Below are 18,007 nucleotides of genomic sequence, written 5' to 3' on the forward strand. Positions count from 1 at the left end.
TGACGTGGCATGCTTAGTTGGAATTTTTTTTATTATTTTTAATAATTTTTAATGACGTGGCAGACTTAATTGGAATTTTTTATTTTTTTTTAATGACATGGCAGCCTTAGTTGGAGTTTTTATTTATTTTTTATTTATTTTAATTCCATGTGACATGTTTTATTATTATTTAATTGTTTGTTTATTAAAATGTTAAATATTAAAGCTAAAATCATGTCTTTCATGGGTGTTGAACCCATGACCTAGTATTTGCAAAGGGGTACTACCAACCACTAGGCTATTTTACTTTTGTTGTTCTATACTTGAATTATGTATATATTATAATAACTTAGTTATATTTATCTACTTTACTTTTGTCAAATATTAATTACTTTTGTTGTTCTATTTTACTTTTGTCAAATATTAACGTTAATATATTTATATACTTAAATATTTTTTAATATATTAGTTAATTAAATTATAAAATATATCAGATAAAATATAATAGTTATATTATAGTTATTAGTTATTACTAGTTAACATTATTATTAATTAATATTGTTACAATTAATATTTATTTTACTGTTAAAATTAATTAAATTATAAAATATAAATTAATTTAGTTTTAATTTAAATTAGTTTAATTTGGTTTTAATTTGGTTTATTTTAATTACATAAACAAATTTAATTTAGTCATGTTTTATAGGCTATATTTTATAAACTAATTTAAAAAATAATGAACCAAATTAATTTAGTCATATTTTATAAGCTATGTTTTAAAATATACTGTTAGTCATGTTTCATAGGCTATATTTTAAAAAAATAATGCAACTTTTAAACTAATGTAGTAAACTAATTTAATAAATTAATTTAAACTAATTTATTAACGTTATTTTTAATAAATAATTTAAACATTTAAAGTTATTTAAATATTAACGTTTTTAAATACCAATGATATTTAATATTTTTTAAATATTCATGTTACAATATTTTAAATATTAACAGGACACAGGCAATTCATGTAATATATTAATATTAATATATTAGTTAATAAAAAATTATTAGTTAATAATAATAATAAAACACATATCAAAAAATCATAGCCTAAATAAATATATTAACGTTAATATATTGGTTCATAAAACATTACCATTGATTAACAATAATATTAAAACATATACTAAAACATAAGGACCTAAATAAATATTTAATAAACATGTTTTCAGAAATTATTATAATATATATACTTAATGCAAGAAAAGAACAACAAAGCTATAATAGCTTAGTGGTTGGTGGTGCCCCCTCCTAAATATTAGGTCATGGGTTCAATACTCTTTGAAGACAAAATTTTAGCTTTAATATTTGACATTTTAACAAACAAACAATTAAATAATAATAAAACATGTCACATGGAATTAAAATAAATAAAAAATAAATAAAAACTCCAACTAAGGCTGCCACGTCATTAAAAATTATTTAAAAAATCCAACTAAGCATGCCACGTCATTAAAAATAATTTTAAAAAATAAAAAATGGTTGTCACGTCAATAATTTTGATGATTAAATTTCTTGAAGGGGCAAAATAGGGGAATCTTCATATGTTAGGGGGCGAATCCAAACTTTTTTTTTTACAGGGGCGTTTTTCAAACTTCGCTCATATGGCAGGGGGCAAAATAGCTATTATCCCTTATTTAATCTAAATAATGCATAACAGTAATGCTTAAGTTACGTGTCAATTCATTATAGAATCATGGGTTAAATACATTTTTGCCCCCTGCCATTTGACCTCTTTCCGGTTTACCCCCTGTAAAATTTTTTTTTGCAAATGCCCTCTTGCCATTACAAGATTCTATCATTTTGGACCTTCACCAGATCTGGCACATGCCAAGTGCCTATGTGTCCAGCTGAGTGGCATTTTTTTTTATTTTTCATTTATTTTTAATGCCACATAGATTTAATGACATGCCACATATGCATCTGAGAATTATAAGTTTTACCCTAAAGTTCTTCATTTTGGTCCTTCCAATTTGACCTAGACGATAAATCACCATTGGAGTTGCTCAAGCTTGCTAAGTGGTTCGTTCACGCAAAACTGAAGTATTTCGTACCCAGTAGGAGATAGCAACTGAAGCGACGGTCATCCCTAGTCTCGAAATGGATCCGCATCCGAAGGTATGTGGTTTTTTTCCCTTTATCCTTTCGTATTTCGTTCTTTAGGTTTAGGGATTTGCGTCTAATGTTAGCTCGTTACAGATTCTGGGTAATTTCAATGTTGTTATTCATCATGGTGGGGAGTTTGTTAAGGAGAATACTGTGTCTTACAAGGGTGGGGTTGAATCAAGTGTGTTGAATCAAGATATAGAACATTGGGGTATAGAAGAAGTGACTGAAATGGTAATCGAAGATATGTCTTCATCTCTGACCAACAAAAGGTATTTCTAAATCTAAATGTATACTTGTTTTAAAATGAATTTGTTAAAACTGTTTGTATATTTGATTTGTGAAATCTGAATATATGCAGGGTTTGGTAAGTGTTTTTGAGGAAATGTTTGAAAGGATTGAACACAGGTTATGTCTTAGACATCTGTATGCAAATTTCAAGAAGAAATTTGGTGGAGGTACTTTGATTAGAGACCTAATGATGGGGGCAGCTAAGGCAACCTATTATCAGGCTTGGGAAGAGAAGATGGCTGAGCTAAAGAAAGTTGATCCAAAAGCTTATGAATGGCTGATGAAGGTGCCTACAAAGACATGGTGTAAGCATGCCTTTAACATTTACCCTAAATGTGATGTGTTAATGAATAACATTTCTGAATCCTTTAATGCCACAATACTATGTGCTAGAGATAAGCCAATTTTAACTATGTGTGAATGGATTAGGAGCTATCTAATGAATAGGACTGCATCTACTGTTACTAAGCTAGAAAAGTGGGCACATAGGATTATGCCTATTCCTAGGAAGAGACTAGATAAGGAGGTATTTATGAGTGGACAGTGGAATCCAAATTGGTGTATGAATGACCAATGGGAGGTGAAGCATGCCTACAATGGTCAACAATTTGTTGTTGATGTGGGTAAAAGAACATGTTCTTGTAGGTTTTGGGATTTAGTAGGTATTCCTTGCAGGCATGCTTGTGCAGCATTGGCCTATAGGCAATTTAAACCTGAAGACTATGTGGATAATTGGTATTCTAGGGAGAAATATGGAGAGACATATAGTGTTGCAATTAGCCCCATTAATGGGATGGATATGTGGCCACAAGTTGATGCAGATGACTTACTTCCTCCATTGTATAAGAAAGGACCTGGTAGGCCTAAGAAGCTTCGATTCAGGGAGCTTGGTGAAGGAGGTACAAGAATGAGGAGGGTTGGAGTAACATATAGGTGTACAAAGTGTGACAAAATTGGTCATAACTCAAGAAAGTGTAAGGCTGCAAGTCAAAATCCTGCTGCCTTGAAAAGAAAGGTACCATTCCATATGAATTTTTGCTTGTAATTTTTTTTGAAATAATCCTGTTATTAACCTGTTTTCATTTTCAGAGGAAGGCTCCTAGGAAGAAACCTGCAGTAAAAAATGATGCTGGTGAAGAAGTTGCAGACCCTGTTGATGAAGAGGTTGCAGACCCTGTTGATGAAGAGGTTGCAGACCCTGTTGATGAAGAAGTTGCAGACCCTGTTGCAGAACCTGTAGTCAACAATGATGCTGATCAAATGGCTGATCAAATGGAGGAAGATGACATGCCAAATGAAGTCCAAGGTCCACAAATAATCACTACTGCTGCCCCAAAGGTGGTGAAGAAGCTCAAGATCAAGAAAAAATTGATTCTTGCTGGACAAAAGAGAACAAGTAACAGGCTGAGGGTGCTGAAAACTTTGACTCAACAGGGACCTGGAACTAGTGATAACCCTCTTGTCATCCAAGAGGATGAACAGGGTACATTAACTCAGGAGCATATTGAAGTTGGCTCAGACCCAAAGCTAGGGACTTGTATAAGGGCTATGAAGTCTTGGAGTGATATCTCTAAAAAATAGGAACTTTGTTTGGTTGTGTATTGTCTATGTTAAGTTTATGTTTTGGATCAGTTTATAACAGATGAACAATACTTTGTGCTGTTTTGATTATGTATTTGGTTGTGTTTTGGATATGTAACAATTATGGTGCTTATGGTGCTTATGTAACAATCATGTGTTTTCTGTTATGACATATGCACTTATGGTGCTTTTTATATTATGAAGTGATGATTATGAATTTGACATGCTATAAGATATGGTTTAGAGAAAAGTTACATGTTACATGTTAAATCATAACAACAGAAGTACCAAAATCATAACAACATTCAACTGAAAAGTTACATGTTAAAGAAACAGAAGTAGACAACATTTGCAAACAAAATCCATTCTATTACACCAAGGCCATTACACCATTACATTGCAAAAAAAGTAGACAACATTTAACACATCTTGTATACAACAAACAACAACATCCAAGATGCTACCAAGGCCACCATCAACCTGAAGTTTTTTTTCCTTTCTTCATTCAGCAACTTCTTCAACTTTTCAACCTTCTTTGAAGATGCATCTAGGCCAAATTCTTTGGAAAACTCCTTTCCAAACTCTTTCCCAAACTGTAATCCAAAAGCTTTCATTTGATCAAGTGTGAATTCACTGTTTTTGATAACCAACTCTCCACCTCTGAAAACTTCTTTCTTCCCATCTCTCATGTTGTGTTCCACGACTTCATCATCCCAAAGAAACAAATCGCATGCTGCATCACTCTACAGAGCCAAATACACATTTCACATGGATCAGAATTGATAGTATAGTCTATTTAGAACGAAGAAATAGAACAGAAATCACCTTTCCACGATTCTTGCATCTCCAAAACTTCCTCCGAGGGTTTTCGTGTGTGTTTGAGACAAACATCTTCATTGATTCGTTGCATCCACATCTGGGTATTGATCCACCGATTGAATTGCCAACTGACGAGCTTCTTGTAGAGTCCATTTGCGTGCCCTAATTTTCACAGCTGGGTTGAAGAAGACGAAGTGCAAGGTTGAAGATGAAAGGAACTTATAATTCTCAGATGCATATGTGGCATGTCATTAAATCTATGTGGCATTAAAAATAAATGAAAAATAAAAAAAAATGCCACTCAGCTGGACACATAGGCACTTGGCATGTGCCAAATCTGGTGAAGGTCCAAAATGATAGAATCTTGTAATGGCAAGGGGGCATTTGCAAAAAAAAAAATTTACAGGGGGGTAAACCGGAAAGAGGTCAAATGGCAGGGGGCAAAAATGTATTTAACCCTAGAATCATTAAACTTCTCATTTGTCAATCCAATTATAGCCTAAAAAAAGCAAGAAAATTAACATACCTTCATGTTCATAATACTTTTCTCAGGTAAATCAATTCTCCAAAAACAAGAAGCAATGCATAACCCGTTTAACATTAACGGCAAGTCTGGTCATCCTTAACTCAAAGTCTTAGTCACCACCATCCTTAAGACACTTATGCTTCCAACCATACTATTGGTGATTACGACATGAGATCACCTATGTAGTAAAACTCTACACTTAAGTTTAGCCTCTAAAAATATTCAAACTAAACACTTAACATCAATAAAATATTTATAAGATAAACAAGGTATCATAACACAAATCAGTCTCATTATCGTGAATATTGAAGCGTATCATAATACAAATCAGTCCAACGATAAAAAAAAATGCAATAAGATAAACAAGGTATCATAACACAAATCATGAAGTGATACAAAAATGATTTGCCTACCGACCGTTTGATTAAATGTTTGTGAGAAATTATTTTTTTTACAATTATTTAAAGGGGGTTTAAAACCTCCGCAATCTGCTTCATTTTCTTTAATTTTGTCTTTGTCTGATGTGGCGAGACATGTGGCATGCCACATAAGTCTCCGTTAGAGCAATCTAACGGGAAGGACCAAAATTCGTGACGGAAAATTTTGTGAGAACCAAAATTCGACGAAATTTTTTGTAAGGACTAAAAGTGAAAAGTGTCATATTTATAGGAACTAAATACTTATTTAACCCTATAATTAATATTAGGGTTAATATTCATTCTCCCCCTGTCATATAGGCGCCTTTTGAAAACCTTCTGTAAAAAAAATTTGTATGAATTTCCCTAAAATTTGAATATTCTCTCATTTTTTATCTTCATTACATCCAAACATAAAAAATTTCTCTAACATTTAAAGATTCTCTCATTTTTTATTTTCATCATATTCGATTATCAAAAAAGCTGATGTGGCAGTTTATTTTTTTATTTTTTTATTGACTTTGATGGTCAAGTGACTTTTTATTTTAATTTTTTTTATAATTTTTTAATGCCCACACCCTTTCCTTCATAGATCTTGCGCCTTACCACTAGGGCTTGAGTGAGCGTTTTATAATTTTTGTGCTTTTAATTGATGTTAAGGCATATTTATCTTACTGTAAAATTACTTTCATCTACAAAGTCAAATAGAAACAAATTTAATAAATGTATTAAAATATTTTTACTAACATCATATTATAAATATTTTACTAATTAATATTAAATAATAATATATTTTAAATAATAAATTGATATCAAATGTAAATTTTTAATATATTTCAAATTGATATCGATTAATATTAAATATTTATTAAATAAATTGAAAACTATATAGGAATTTTAAAAATATTAAATAATTAACTAAAATAAATTTTTACAAAGGAAAAATATTTTAATAATCAACTATATAAATATTTATTATATAGTTGACACATTTCTTTAGTTGATACATATTTCTATAGTTGATACATTCAAATATATTTATTAATATGGAAAGTAATAATACATTTATTAAAATTTGTTTATATTTTTTATATTCAAATATTTTAAAAAAATATTTAAATATTATAAATTTATTCTAAAATATTCAAATAGATTTAAAGTATAATTGAAATAATACATAAATTGCAAACTATATTTAAAATATTATTAAAATATAAATATATTTAATATATAGTTTAAATATTCAAATATGTTGAAAATAATATGTATTTACTAATTTCAAGATTATATACAAGTAATAATATTGAATATTTCAAGATAATATGTATTATTTTAATTATATTTGTGAAAACACAATGACAAAGACGAGTTGTTCTACAGGGCCATAGGTCATCCTAAATGAGTCGTGAGATTGTAAGATCTTGGTAGCCGCTCACGAATATTTTAGCCCACATGAACTCATTCTCGTTACCCATTTGGTCGGTGAATTGTGAGATGATGTATCCCATCATAAGAGATTGGAAGAAAGGGTCAAAGAGGGTGGCAGAGGTAACCACTCTCTAGCCCATACCCGAGGAGCCTCTACAAATACCTAAGCTTTAATGTTTATGAGAGGATAATCATTTTTACCTATAAACCACATATACAAAGCTTTTCATCACTTTGCAAGAGCCATCTCTAAACACCACCAACAATCCTAAAAATCATATACAACCCTCCAAATATAGGGCTACCCTTATTGTAATTTTTTAGCAAGTACATTTGACACCCACCGTGGAACCCTGGTAAAATTGACATGCCCCCTTTTATGTAGCAATCATCTTGTTGTCCACCCCATTAATCCTCTTGAAATATGGTTAACAGGCGACAATAACTTCACTTGGAAGCAACTTTAGTGGTGACCAAGATGTCGTAGTAGAGACGCACACCTCTATGGATGATTTGCATTTCCAAAATTAGACTTTGTAGGACAACATCCATAACCTCCAATATTGGAAATAGGAGGTTATCCCCCATTGAGGAGACAAGATTTAAACCCCTAACCTCTAACTCATCCTTAACCTTCAACTCTGAACCCCTAACCTCTCTTTGACAAGATTTAGGGAGCCCTGTACTAGAAAGTTTTAAGCATCCATCACTTGCAAAATTTGATGGAAGAAGTGACCCCCATGAGCATGTCACAAGAAGCATGTTATTCCCATGCAGGAAGTGGTGACGCGCATAGAATGCTACATAAAGGGGGAGGAGATAAACACAAAGAAAAATGCCAGTGGTTCTAAGGGGCATATATTTGGAAATCTTGACTCCTCAAAGCAAGCGCACAAGAACCATTACACCTCTCCTATTAGAGATAGGATGACCTTCAAGAAGAGAGAGATACCTACGGAGAACTTCACGTCCCTAAAAATTCTTTGTAAGAAAATATGGTAAAAGATCCTCCACATACATGATATTCCTCTTCCCTCATCCCCCAAATTAAACATCATGGAACTAGATCCTAGTAGGTGGTATAAATTCCACAAAGTCAAAGCCACCACACATAAGAATTTTACTAGCTCTAGAAGAATATTGGGCACCTCATCCAAGAAAATAAATTAAAAAAATATGTTTGGGGAAGATCCAATCCCCAAGGAAAATATTCCTTTAGAAACCCTGATCCAAGAAGGTAAAAGAATCAAGTAGAGGAGATGTATGTAGGCTTATGCGTCACACCCTTAACACGATATCCCCATAGCAAAAGGAATCATTGGGGGAGACTAGCTCTGCCCGTAGAAGGTATGCATGCCAAGTCTTGGCCATAAAAGGCTCACTTACCAATCCTGATCTAGGTGAGAAGAAACTTTGGAGTTTGAGATCACATTTTTTTAGAAGGACATTGATGGAACCCTTCCCCATGATAATGATCCCAAGATCATGATCGTGAGGTGTAATGATTAAGATTAAGAAAGTTCTAATTGATTAGGCAAGTTCTATTGAAATCCTCTACTAGGACACTTTCTAGATACTTCCCCAGGATATAGATGACCTCGAAGCTTTCCAAGGCTCTCTAGCAGGATTTCCAAGCGAACAAGTACATGTAAAGATTTACATCACCCTAAAGACAATATTCGGGGTGGAGAAAAGTGCGAGGATGGTCAAGGTAAAATATATTGTCATATACAACTCTTCCTCATATAACACGATTATGGGGCGGCCTAATTTCAACCTCTTGGAAGTTTCCCTGTCTACATTGTACTTGTGCATGAATTACTTGTTGCCCAATGAGCGTGTTAGGATTATCCATGGTGATCAAGAAACCTCCATGAGATGCTATTTGTACATTTTGAAGCTAAAGTGAGTGACTATAATTATGGCCTACATCCAATATCCCGATGCATAAAAAGTGAATTTTGTGGACCTGAAGCCAAAAGCAGAACCCCAAGAGGTAGAGAGGATGCCTCTAGAAGATGAAGAGTTGGTCGCATTATTCTAGAGGAGCCTAGAAGTTTCAGTTGAAGAGGCCATGGAGAATTCATTAACTTTGTTAGGTGTAGTATTGCTTTTTGTTTAGTTAGGTTATAAGTTTGATTAGTTAATGAGAGGTATCACCTTTATCCATTGATAATTTATTTCAAATACATCATTTATTTAATAGGGTGATACTTTTCTCCTCTAGGGGCGCATGGATTTTTAATAAGGTATATACTGTTTCCTTATAAATCTTGGTAGACTTTTTTTATTATTTTGCAAGAGTTGATGACTGGAGTTTGGAACCTTAATGAAATCGCCCCAGTGTTAGTGAATTATGAAGGATCCTCATGAAGGAATCCTCATGAAGGAATCCTTGCCACCACAAGGAAATGAGTAATTTTAGATCCCCATGGAGGAATTCTTGCCACCCATGAGGCAGTGACTTATGTTGGATCCTCATAGAAGAATCCTTGGGTAAGTCCATGTGGATCAAGTCTATACTAGGATAACGAAGATCTATGTTCTCATTTTCACGCATAAAATACTGGTCAAAAGTATCCACCAATTCATCCTTGAGTGCAGACGGTTCTTCTTCTAGCATCTCATTTGAATGAAGGGCAGCCTCGAGGGACTCCTTCATACTTTTCTCTGGCAGGGAGAGCATTTGGGTATCTGATTCCATATTTTTAGGGTCTCTTTAAGTGTGGCCTCTAATTGCTTGAGCTCATTCTTCTCTTTAACCAACATTTTTATTGTATCCTACCCCTTGGTAAAAGATTCCTTGGAAATAGAAAGTTTTGCATTCAAGTTGTGCAACATCCTTCTAAACCCACAAATATTCCGTATCTAATTTAAAAAATAATTCAAGAAAAATCACCACTCAAGGGTGTCACACTTCACATAAAACATCATGGTAACAATTCCTGCTATGTAACACAGGTTATATCATTATAAAACATCTGCTAATAATTCAACAAATACATCACAGTGAATTCATTGTCATAACATCGTAATTAACTTCACAAAAGTCATACATTGGTCTCCTCAATTATTTAAACCAATCCATCAAAACAGTCATAAATTATAACAATGTCAAAAGAACATAATCGTTCGCAAAATATAGTGTTCCCAACCCAATTTTACATATCAAAACAAGACACCTTCTAGCAATGAAATTATATTAAATACTCCAAAACTATCTTCAAAGTCTCTACGAAACTACTCCTGATCACCTGCATTACCCATATGGAGGTAACATTCAAATAGAAAGGGTGAGCAATCACAATTCATTATAAAAGATATAAGAAAAAGAAGAGTACTTACAAACAACATCATCATCATATAACACATCTCATTTATCAACGCATCATAGGATCGATTCCCTCTTAGAACCGAAGCACTTCACAAAACACACTCAATCTATACAATGGGATTGAGGCCTATCGTAGGCAGACCACCATCCAAAAATAATGCTATGAATGTATGATACACAACAACGTCATATAAAATCCGACCACGACTAGTCAAGTACATCACCATTCACATAATCATCACATGGCATATATACACATCACTAAAATATCATCACAATACCATTATTAACGTCACGACAATATCATAGCAATATAACATTCATCATCAAAATTAAAATATCATAGCATCGCAATATACAACAATTTAATCATACAAACATATCAATACTGGAATAATACATCAAATAACTCATATGACTCAATTATAGTGTAGTTCTATGCGTCAGCTTCCCAACGCTTTAAACTACAGGTCAAACGAAGTTCTGAAACTCAAGTTACAATATTTTGGGGTCTCGCTGCTTCAATGTTTGATCAACGTTTTCTCTATTTAAATGATGTTTTCTAAAAAATCTGTACAGGAAATCGATTAGCCTGTTTGGGGAAATCGATTTCCCTCACTATTTTTACGCTAGATTTGAAAAATCTTTACAGGAAATCGATTACCTTGATTGAGGAAATCGATTTCTTGACATCAAAATGCAATTTTTTCCATATTTTTAAAGTTGTTTTGGCCCCTTCTCTCCATCTTTCTTCTCTTATCTTATTGGTGCAAGTCTTAAACATTCGTTGTGTGAAGGCTATGGTTTTACCATTCCTCTAATGAATTATTAAGATGAAGTCTCACAATAACAAAGGGAAATTCACTTGGACTTTTGGTTTTATTTTCAATTCATTCCCCGTCCCTCTTCGTCTCAATCCCATTCTTGTTTTTTTATTGTTATTTTACATGTATTACAAGTTGTAGGAGAATGATTTCATATATCATTTCTCTAACTTGTTCTTAAACACGTAAATTGTTATTGATCGTTCTCCTTGTAGGATGACTTCTATATAAGTTACTTGGCGGTTGCTTAATATAGTGCTAAATTTGTCCCGAATTGAAAAATGATTATTTGTGGCCCAAACCTATGGTTGATTATTTGACAATTGGTTCAATTCCTATGAAACTTATTGCTATGAGGCTTTGATTTTATCAATCCTCTAATTATTTTTCATTAATTTTGACCTAAGCTCATTATTCAACCATTATTGATCATTCACTTTAATAATCAACTTCTAATCCCTAACTTATAACTTCTAACTCTTATTTTATGTTTCCTCTATTACTTAGCTTTATTTTTTATGCTTTATTTTACATCTTTAGCATCCATTATCATATTTATTATTGCTTTTTTTCTTTGTCCATTTGGAGTTTTATTTTGTTCCTAAAACATTAATAATCAATTTGAACAATAAAATACTTAAGGCTCTGTATGGACTATGGTTACTATCCCTTGGCATCTCGGAGTTGTGGACCTCTTGGACTTAGTATTAGGATCTTTGTTTCCTTGATACCTCTTGACCTTATGTTATCTTGTTGGTACCTTATCTGAGTTCCTTGGAGTTTACTCCAAGGCATTGGTTTGATTTTTTTTTTGTGCAGGTTATCGTTCTATAATTTGTTTGAAGTCTTTGAGGTTTATTCCAAGGCATTATGATTGAGAATTACTCTGTATACAGTCGTTACTCTGGCCAATTTTTGTCTAAAATCTTTAGGCATTAGTTTGCAAGTTATTTATATAAGGATGTGATGTTGAACCCAAAAAAGTTCAATTGGTTCATTGAAGCTTTGAGATAATAAAGACTTTGTTTGATTCATAATTAATTTGAGACTTATTTCCTCTGGTATTGGGTATTATACTTGCTTGGTTTTGTTAATCCAAATGATGAGAACTCTACATTGACTTTTTGATGACAAATGTTGGCTTCTTGTTGGTTAGATCTTTCTTTACCTCTTCTTTTACTTTGATGATTTTAGGATAGGCTCTTCATCTCCTCCCATCTTCTTAAATTTTCAAAATCTTTTCCCTTTTCCAAAATCTTCTTATGTTTGCAAACTCTTTTAAAACTCTTTTGATAAAAACTTTCTTTCAAAACTTTTTCCCTTGGTGGATTTTTCTTTTAAAAGTTTAGACATGAGTAATCATTATGTTGGAGATGTAATCCCATAATCCCTTGATATTGATTGATATGATTGATTCCTTTCCACTTGCAAGAGTTAGTGGCATACTTGTTGATTTTATCCAAGTTGGAGCCCTTCTTTCTGTTGTGATGCAAATAATCCATTTGTTCTCATGTTCAACTATGATTGGCTGAGTCTTCTCCTATGATAACAAAGTGTTTATCCAATTTTAAACAAAAAAACCTTTGTTTCCTTTCGAGCAGAACTACAAATGCTCTGACTTCTTCATTGCACTAAGGAGGTATGTAGGTACAAGATGCGATGTCTTTCCGAGCAAAATTCTAAAACCAAATAAAGCTTTTTGTTGCACACAATTCTTTTTACACAGATTTACAAAAAGATTCTTGTAAAGTACCACAGGTGTGAGGGGTGCTAACACCTCCCTTTTGCACAATCAAACCTCGTACCTAAGATCTTTGTTTTGTTTTTATTAGTTTTGAGTTAAAAACTTCTTTGGGTTATACTTCCCTCTTTTCCAACTTCTTTTGGAAACAATAAAGCATGGTGACGATTTTCACTAAAATAACGAGTCAAGTCCATAAATGGCTTCGGTTTCAATTTTTCACCACTACACATACGTCATACCAATTCATTAATAACTCATAAATAATAAAATAATTATAAATTTGGGGTATTACATGTCACCCACAATTTTGGCATGATTCTCACAGAGCACTCGCTCCATCAGCATACCTCTAAGCATATGATTCACCACCCTGCCAGACAATTTCCGAGTTTCTATTTCATTGTTGCTTGGAAGTCTCCAGAAAAGCCTTCATGGAAAGTGATCCGAGCTTCAATGTATTTTACTGCATCAAATGTTAAATTAGTCCACAACATAGAAGGCTAGGGCGGGTCAATTAAAATTGGCGAGATAATGTGTCATTCACCCTCTTCATCCTCTTCAAGGATTATAATGGAATTGTCCTTAGGGGTCAAGGATAAACTTTGGACTTGCTTTAAGGTCTTGGTAGAGCGAGTCCCGGTAAGGGTGTTCTCTTTGGTGACACTTTTTCCTCCTTTTGTGATGAGGCCACCCTTGTGACATTTTGTACTATCAATCCATTGCTCTTGGTGCTCTGTCTTTTTTCTATTTAGACGAGATTTCCTCTCAGTGACTAGGACATATGACATCTTTTCTGTTAAAAAAGGAAAAAAATATAAGTTACCAAGAGATTAAATAGTCCTAATAAACTGGAATAACTACAGTATGATACTTATGCAAGTATTCATCGATCTTACTATCCCTTTCCTGATCTAATTCAATAATGATATGAGAGCTCACAACTTTAAGTTTATCTAAAAAATGAACTACCTCCCTCTTAGTAGGTGTAAGGTAGTTGAAGTTAAATCTAGTGATTTCCACTAGGTCCTCGATCCAAGTCAAAGGAAAGTGAAGGGCGTCATCCTACCTAGTTGTGACCATGGAGACACCATCTCTCCTTTTAACTCTTACAAACCTATCTTTCCAATTTTTGTAATGGTTAGAGTGAATATTGAATAGTGTCCTCCCAGAAAAGAAAGAGTTACTCAACCACCTTTTGTACCATTCTTAGTACAATAAAAGGAAAAATAATATTCTTATGGTAGAGTTGGCATCCATTCACCAACATACATTCTTAAAGGCTCTAATAAAGCCATGGCCGTTTGGTGAAGTTTGGGAAGAAAATACGTTTTCATTCACTAAAACCTTCGCCCCAAACAATGTAAGGGGAATAAAACCCCTAAATCTTGAACGATGGGAAGGTGCAGATAAAAGTAAGGATTGAATTAGTCAGATAAGGTTGCAACACCCTTCTAAACCCCCGCGAAAAATATAATATAATCAGAGTAATAACACATCAAGGATGCTACAATTATTAAAATAAATAAAAACATCAAGTCGATTGTCATGCTTTATTAGAAATTAACCAATATCAAACATGTGTTTAGCACAGCGGAACTTAATTCAACAGTATTAGGAAACATCTCCACACAAATACTCAATACATAAATCCATAGCCAAAATGGCAACAATGTATAACAAGTAACGCTAAGACTAATCGATCCCAGTGTTACAATCAGAGCATGACTCGACACGAACTACGGGCTAGCCTACAAGCTATCTTCACCCAATCAAGACGCCGCTACATCCTTAATATGAAATCATCAAAGTAAGGGTGAGTTTCATTCGAATTAATAACCATTATACAATCATAAGCAATAAAATCTCATAGCAATTATCATCCATCCAACATACATACAGTCGGAAATTATTACAATAAGCAAGCATCAATTCAACAATATTTGGCCAACGGCCCACAACTCCTCATTCCATCAAATAATCAAGTTATATCAACAACAACTTCTTAATACATCAATCATGTAAACACACCAAGGCATAACACTGGATCTCATCCAATCATGTTATAACCAATGCATATGATTCAACTAACACTATGCATGTGGTACCATACATGGGATAAACCCATCCACTGATCTTTTTCATCACCAAGATACAGTTTAACCAGCACAAATTCCACACAATGGGAATTATGCCCACCATTTTGATCCACTTTCATCACCGGGATCCATCACCAAAAATGTATGCCAATGAATGCAACATATAACATGCTTATAACATCACCAATCTGATGTATCACATCGTTTCATTATCATCACCAATTCATCACCAATAAGCATGTATATATTCTTAGCACCCATTCAAATATATCGCACATACATTCACCACAGTTCACATGTTAATATTAACAGCATATTAACATTCATAAATCATCAATCATCACCACGTTCATACATCGTTATATCTATCATCATTGCACATAATGTAATAAATTGTCAAAACAACCCAACAACATAATCACAAAACATGTATTCATTTACGACATGTTATAAACCAACATCACCCAATGAATATCATAATCCCATCACCGATACAAAACATGCATCAATAATCATATATAAATAAGCACATATAAATATACTATATTCCAATTCATCAACAATCAAATCGAGTTTTAAAATAAAGTCGGCCACTGCCCATTTCATCACTTTATCAAATAAAGCATCTCATTAGCTTCGCAACGCCCAAAACGGCACATAAAACAGATACACGGATCAAAAGTTACGGGTTTTTAAAGATAAAACATTTTTAGAAAATATGCTGCAGAACCCGGGTTGTCCCTAGGTGGGAACCGGTTCCTGACTGCTTCCAAAAACACGCCTCTGATTTTTACTCTGGGGAACCGGGTTGTCCCTATCTGGGAACCGGTTCCCAGGAACCCAGAATCCCCACGCCTCTGTTTTTATAAGGGGGAACCGGTTCGTCCCACATGGGAACCGGTTCCTACGTACCTGCACAGCCAAATTCACCATTTTGACAGTATTTACCCTATCCCATTTCCCCAATTTCAGGTACATACGAACATAACACACAAATACTATCAGTTTTCACATCATCACATATTTCAGGCAAATTTTATACAAGTATTAACAGCATATAGCATGAGTGTTAACAGAATCATGTAACTCATACAAATTCATCAAAACCTAACAAACTCCCAAACCCGACACGTACGATTGAAATAGACAACAATCTTAATCAATCCTACTACCTACAATCGCATAAGGATTACTAACCCGAAGAATCCCCCCTTACCTCAGAGTCGAATCTTTGAAGGTCTTCTTCCCCTTTGGCTCTTGTCTCTTTCACGTGTTCTTCCCTTCTCAGAGTCTGTCTCCTTTTCTTCCCTTCCTCTTTTCCCAATTCCTTTTATTTTATGAAAAATAAAATAAAATATTATAATGGGCTTGCTTAGCTAACACCCCCTTACTGCTAACCACCACTCTAGGCCCAATGCCAATATTTCATCATTTTCCAAATAATTCCCAAAAATTATTAATTCCAATAATTTAATTAAAAATATAATTAAATTAATAAACAAGAATTAACGGGGTGTTACAACTCTCCCCCACTAAAAGAGTTTTCGTCCTCGAAAACATACTTCAAGTGAAAAGTCCCAGATAAGAGTCCTTCATTTGACTCTTCCATTCTCCGTTAACACCTTCTTAGCCGAGTCTCAAGATTCATCTGACATAACTAACATAAGCATGTCTCATGCATTCAATCTCAGCTCTTACGTCGCATATGACCATCCCAGGGTATACCACTCGCTATAACTCCAACGGTTAACAACAATGAAACTTCGAGGTGCGATCCATACGATACGCTCAATAACTGAATAATACGGTTACACAATCCATGGTATGATCACAACTGATCAACACTGTAGTAATGGATTCCATTTACCCACGTACCAACCTTAGGCACACTCTTCCAATTGAGCGATAAAGTAATACTTACACTTACTCAAAGAAAATTCCCGAGTTACTACATCTATTAAGACATCCTCACCATCGCAACGATTACACACAAGCATTTATAATTATACAACTCATCAGCCTCAATATACCATTGCTTACAAAATAGCTCAACTGAGTCCCACTCTCCACTAAGAATCAAATCAACTCCGTCCTTCGTAGAGTATAGCCCCTCATTACATTTAGAACTCTACGTAACACCTTACAACATCACAAGATTATTATAGCATCGTGTAGTATCAACTCTTCGTCTTAACTTCTCCGAATACATACTCATTAACTACGTACAACCATAACGACATATTCATCGTCTCAGCAATTATTCATAAGGGTCCTAATCCTTTGGCACGACATCTTTATGTCCACGAGATTCTAAACCCAACATATAGATAACACATATTCTCTATGTAGGATTCCGACATATCAATTCCTCACTGCTCACGAGTAGCACTCATAACATCCCTCTACATCATACTTTCGATGTATGACTACGACTACTCGTCTTAAGTCACCGTCCAATACTTTGCACTCCTTCATATTCACTTCCTCATAAATTCCCACCATATGGTGAGTGGTTGTTCTCACATCTCAGCATTCATCACATCTTATACCATTAAGGTAACAAGCAATCTCGTACCATCTATATGATTCCGCCTACTATCAACAAGAGATTAAGGGTGATCAAGTCCTCAATTTGTCAATAGATAGCCGACAATCATATTTAAGCATAAACCGTTGTTACTACATAATAGTGTCTTTTCTGAGTTTGCACTTAACTCATTAACATTGTCATAGTCTAATAGTTCTCTATGGTGTCCTTCTTCTAGAATATTCTTCCTTACTTGGTAACATCTGGAACACAAACGCGACT

At 33.8% G+C, this 18,007-nt stretch overlaps 1 protein-coding gene across 1 annotated transcript; it reads right to left on the reverse strand.

The window, feature by feature from the left end:
* Positions 1-4,430: 4,430 nt before the first annotated feature.
* LOC131650887 (uncharacterized protein At4g04775-like) lies at positions 4,431-4,983 on the reverse strand. The gene is made up of 2 exons (XM_058920590.1): positions 4,837-4,983; positions 4,431-4,754 (listed from the first exon to the last, which is right to left on the reverse strand). Exons 1-2 carry the CDS (start codon positions 4,981-4,983, stop codon positions 4,431-4,433), a joined length of 471 nt encoding a protein of 156 aa, XP_058776573.1.
* Positions 4,984-18,007: the final 13,024 nt, after the last annotated feature.

Source organism: Vicia villosa, linkage group LG2 (genome assembly GCF_029867415.1).
Source record: "Vicia villosa cultivar HV-30 ecotype Madison, WI linkage group LG2, Vvil1.0, whole genome shotgun sequence".
Lineage (NCBI taxonomy): Eukaryota > Viridiplantae > Streptophyta > Magnoliopsida > Fabales > Fabaceae > Vicia > Vicia villosa.

What these genes read in the sequence shown, in the direction of transcription:
- LOC131650887 (XM_058920590.1), bottom strand. Translation starts at nt 4,983, where the DNA reads ATGGACTCTACAAGAAGCTCGTCAGTTGGCAATTCAATCGGTGGATCA. An exon ending in GATGCAAGAATCGTGGAAAG is followed by an intron (nt 4,755 to 4,836) that starts GTGATTTCTGTT and finishes TTGGCTCTGTAG; the next exon opens with AGTGATGCAGCATGCGATTT.